Source organism: Bidens hawaiensis, unplaced genomic scaffold (assembly GCF_021521415.1).
Source record: "Bidens hawaiensis isolate Kalapana, Puna unplaced genomic scaffold, B.hawaiensis_p1.1 tig00001692_1, whole genome shotgun sequence".
In the NCBI taxonomy this organism is placed as follows: Eukaryota; Viridiplantae; Streptophyta; class Magnoliopsida; order Asterales; family Asteraceae; genus Bidens; species Bidens hawaiensis.
The window spans coordinates 2,668,032-2,672,824 of record NW_027491096.1 but is presented as its reverse complement, the minus strand read 5'-3'; the positions used below and the strand labels follow the sequence as shown (position 1 = coordinate 2,672,824).

General features: G+C 35.0%; 1 protein-coding gene across 1 annotated transcript; it reads left to right on the top strand.

Annotated features, from left to right (window-relative positions):
• The first annotated feature begins 325 nt into the window (after positions 1 to 325).
• On the top strand, positions 326 to 3,511 carry LOC143594357 (cytoplasmic 60S subunit biogenesis factor REI1 homolog 1-like). Its single transcript, XM_077073684.1, has 5 exons — positions 326 to 488; positions 1,207 to 1,749; positions 1,831 to 2,000; positions 2,852 to 3,067; positions 3,142 to 3,511. Exons 1-5 carry the CDS (start codon positions 381 to 383, stop codon positions 3,299 to 3,301), a joined length of 1,197 nt encoding a protein of 398 aa, XP_076929799.1. The 5' UTR covers positions 326 to 380; the 3' UTR covers positions 3,302 to 3,511.
• Positions 3,512 to 4,793: the final 1,282 nt, after the last annotated feature.

The following is a 4,793-nucleotide window of genomic DNA, read 5'->3' as shown; positions in this document are numbered from 1 at the left end:
CATATGAACATTTCCTAGTTGCACATAAATCACACACCTCTAGATATCACTAAAACCAACATTTAGCCACTACCACCAACATCAATGTGTCGACACAACTAGCTCTATCGCCATTATGTCTTGTTCAAATAAAGTTGAGCCATCCCCTAACTCAACCTGTAACACACTTCCACATTCTCCGAAATTTATATCTCCATCGTAATTTTAAAGGTTTCATTTGTATATATTTATTTAAGATTTAAGAAAAAAAAATCTAGAATCCCAACCCTAAAAAAAACAACATTTGAAGAAAATGTCTTGTTGTTTTCCATATTTGAGGCGAAAGAAACCCTAACTCAAATATCACCGCCTAACGCCACAACACAAGATAGTCTTAGGAGATGGCAACAGGTCTGACATGCAACGCCTGCAACAAAGAATTCGAAGATGAAAACGATCAAAAGCTTCATTACAAGTCTGAGTGGCACCGCTACAATCTCAAACGCAAGGTAACAATAATAATACATCTTATTCAATTCCCTATCATTATTACTTGTATCTTCCAGCTGCACAACTTTTTCTCCTTTCAATCTGAATTAGTTGATGCAAAAACCTTGAAGTGATTTTTAAAACTGATTGATTGTTTTTCAGTTATCCGTATTTTAGCTCATTTTCTTCTGTTCATAATTTCTCACTTAATTGAGACAGGTATAGAATTGGATGTTGTTTCTAGGATTAGATCGGAATAGTGCCGAAAGTATAAACTGAATATCGGGAAATACTGAAACTGAATGAAAACATAAAAACTAGAGGTGGCAATCTTAACCCAAACCATTTCAAATTGGTCAATTTGGGTTGTTTTAAAAATCATATGGGTCATAGATTTTAATAAGATGGGTCAAAGTAGGTCACTTGAAATTCCACTTTCTTATTTTCGGGTCAAAATGGGTCACTTGAAATTCCACTTTTTTTTTTTAAGGACGAGGACAACGGCGGAAACGTTTTTGTTTTTTTGCATTTTTCGTTTTTTATTAAAAACGAATACCGTTACTGGTACAAGTTGTAATTTTGTTTCACTGAATATTAGAAAATTAGAAAATAATTTGCAGTTTCATTTTTTGATTAATTCTATATATCATTACTGACTGGTTTTAGGAGAATTTTGATATTTATATTTTATACAATAGCTTGCATTTTAATTGCTATATGCTCCTTGAATTAAATTAGATTGCAGGGGTTCCAGGAGTAACAGAAGCACTTTTCTTAGCCAGACAAACTACACTTGCTGAAGAAAAGAGTAAACTGAATGGCCCACCAATGCTGTATACGTGTCGCCTATGTGGAAAAGGCTACAGAAGCGCTAAAGCTCACGCTCAACATCTAAAATCTAAAACTCACACATTACGCGCTTCCCAAATCGGCCACGAAGATGAAAACAATGCAATAATAAAACCACTTCCGCCTAAGAAGGCTCCTCAACAGAAGGAAGAAGAAAGTGATGATGAAAGTGATGAATGGGTTGAGGTGACGGAGAACGATGACGTGGCGGGTGACATGGCATCGTCATCTACTCATATGGAAGTGAATGAAACTGATGATGACATGGATGAGGATGATGAGGTGGATCCGACATCTTGCTTTATGTGTGATAAAGAGCATAAAACTATTGAAAGCTGTATGGTTCATATGCACAAACATCATGGCTTTTTTATACCTGATGTTGAGTATTTGAAAGACCCGAGTGGTCTTCTCACATATCTTGGACTTAAGGTAAAGATTTATTGTATTCTTGATAATCAAGTTTTTGTGATAATTATCTTGCTTATTGATGGTGATGCCATCATTTTACAGGTTAAGCGTGATTATATATGCTTGTATTGCAACAGTAACTGTCAACCGTTTAATAGTTTGGAAGCGGTTAGGAAGCATATGGTGGCCAAAAGTCATTGCAAAGTTCACTATGGTGATGATGATGAAGAGGAAGAAGCTGAACTTGAAGAGTTTTATGATTACAGCAGCAGGTTTGAATGTACTACTTAGTAAATAGGCCATGTTTGTGTTCATTCGCTTCACTTTAACTGAACAAATGGTTTAACACTTAACAGTTAAAAGAATGTTTTCGTATGTTAAGAAAATGAGCTTGATCATGTTTGTTTGCTAATAGTATAAACAAACGGTATAGATGAAAGGATATAAACGGACATAACTGAGCAAACACCATTAAAAGTAAACGTAGGACACGAATGGGCATGTTTGTTTTCCTTTGTTTAACTTAATCTGAACAAATGATTGAACACAAACAGTTAAAACAAACGTGGTTTTCTTTTTCGTATTCGTTTGTTCAGATTCAGAATATGAATGTTCTTGTTCGTTCATGTTCGTTCGTTAATAGTATGAACGAATGATTCACAAACATAAACAATCACAAGCATATATGATCGAATATAACTGAACATAAGTGAAAGAACATAACTGAGAGTCTGAGATAAAAAGTAAATGTGAAAACAATGTACTGGGCCTAAAAAGCTATAAAATTTAGAGGAGTTGTGATTGGCTTAATAGTATCTATTATTTTAGCAAATATGTTAATGATCGTAAATGAATGACCTTAAAACAAATGTAAACTAACGAATTAAAAAATGAACGAAGGTGCATGATAGAAATGAACGAAGAAGATATTTGTGCATGTTCGTTTGTTCAACTAAATTACTGTTCATGAATAAACTCCCTGCCGAATGGTTTTTGGAACGCTCGGTTTGCTTACAAGCCTATTAAGTAAATGCGTCAGTTTAAATTGCACAATATAAATGTTTGACAATACCTATGAGCCTTATGATTAAGCTAATTATATATATATTTTTATGTATGTTAGTTATGTGGATGCAAACGGAAACCAGTTGGTTTCATCAGACGGGACAAACAATGGTATAGAACTAGGGAGTGGTGGGTCCGAGCTTATAATAACTACTGTAACTGATGATATAATATCAACCAAAGCAATTGGTTCGCGTGAATATTTACGTTATTATCGTCAGAAGCCGCGCCCGTCTGCAAAGGATGTTCCCATGACTGCTGTGTTGGCTGCCAGGTAAGCATAACATTAATTTGTTTGTTTATTTAAAGAAAATGCTTTTAATAATTACAAAAATGTGTGAATATTAGGTATAGGAGCATGGGTTTGTCGACAGTGCAGTCGAAGGAGAATATGGTGAGGATGAAGGTGATGAAACAGATGAATAGATCAGGGGTGGATTATATGCGGTCTAAGATGGGCATGAAAAGCAATGTCATCCGGAACCTTCCAAAGAATGTTACTCATTAGTTGTTTCATCTTCATCGTATGCAGACTGCAGGTACGATCATACATTGGTCTTCATTATGGAATCACTCCATCTGTTATGATACTACTGTATACAGATTGGTTGACCGTTTTAGTTTTGTGTTGATGTCATTTGAAGTTGTTTCTGCACATGCTCTTTGATATGAGTTGATGTTTTGCACTGTTGGTTATGTCTAAAGTATTTTATACCCTTATAAACATAGCGTATGTTTTTTTTAATTATTATTTTTGTTCAATTGCATCTTTTCAAGTGTCTTTTAAGTATTTTCACTTTTATGTATGCATCTTTTCAAGTGTCTTTTAAACATAGCGTATATTTTCAATTGCATCTTTGTAGCTTAGCAATGGAGCTTTGGCAAAATCTGTTTTGTCACCGCGTTTCTTGCTAGTGTCTTAGGTTCTGGACAATGACTGGAGGTTTGAGTGTATTTAGCAGATTAAATAGGTTAAGCAAAATATTTTAACTAAAAGGAATTAGGTCAAATTATTTAAGGGAATCAGATGGGTCTAAAGTCATTTTTGGAACATATTTAAAAAAATAAATAAAAATCAGATGTTAAGTGTTCTCAAAATAAATCCAGCGCCTGTCGGGCTTAGTCCTGGTTAGGGTCTGATGTGACTTGAGACGAAAGTAGAGGTTTCCCTTTTCGTTTTCTTGGTTCTAGTTTGGGTCAACAGAAGTCAAAACCGGTTTTTGGAGAACTGGCTTTTGAAGGTGTAAGGAATTAGTTTGGTTCAACCCGTTTGAAAGCATAGGCTTCCAATCCGATTACAACCCTCCTGTTGGGGTTTGTTTCAAACCCGTTCTAGTCAACCGGATTTGGATTCAGTTTTTGGTTACAAATTACTGGTTTTCTATCTGTACCCCGAGAGTATGCAGCTTTGTATCTGTGTTGACTGTTCGTAGGATCTGGCTCATTGGTTAGGGATAGAATTTGGCCTCTTAATGAGTCTGAACGTAAAGGTGTTCCCAAATCTTCATTTACCAAGGGAAAATATCAGGAAAAGTTTTTTTTTTTCTTCTTTTTTTGGAGTGAAAGGGAGAGAAATGAAAGGTAAATTTATGTTATTTCTTTCATTCCAAATCTTATTAAATTGGAGGGATTTGGAAGGAAAGAAAGATTACATAAAATCTTTATTTTTTCTTTCCATTTTCTTTGAACTCGAGCACACGGTGGTTAGTCAAAACAAATTTTCCTTCCCATTTTCTTTGAACTCGAGAACACGGTGGTTAATAAAAAATTTTTCCCTTCCGTTCATTTTCTTCTCTCTCTTTATTCACTTTCCATTCATTTCTCTCCTTAATTCTGTTTCCATTCTTTTAAATTGTTTAATAAACTCGGGAACCTAGGCAGCTTAGAGAGATTTTTTGAAGTGTCTGTGCTGAGCTTCAAGATTGAAACTGGCTTAAGATCATACGTGGGCTGGACTAGGATGGGCTTTATATCTTGTTATAATTAAGGACTCTGCGGGT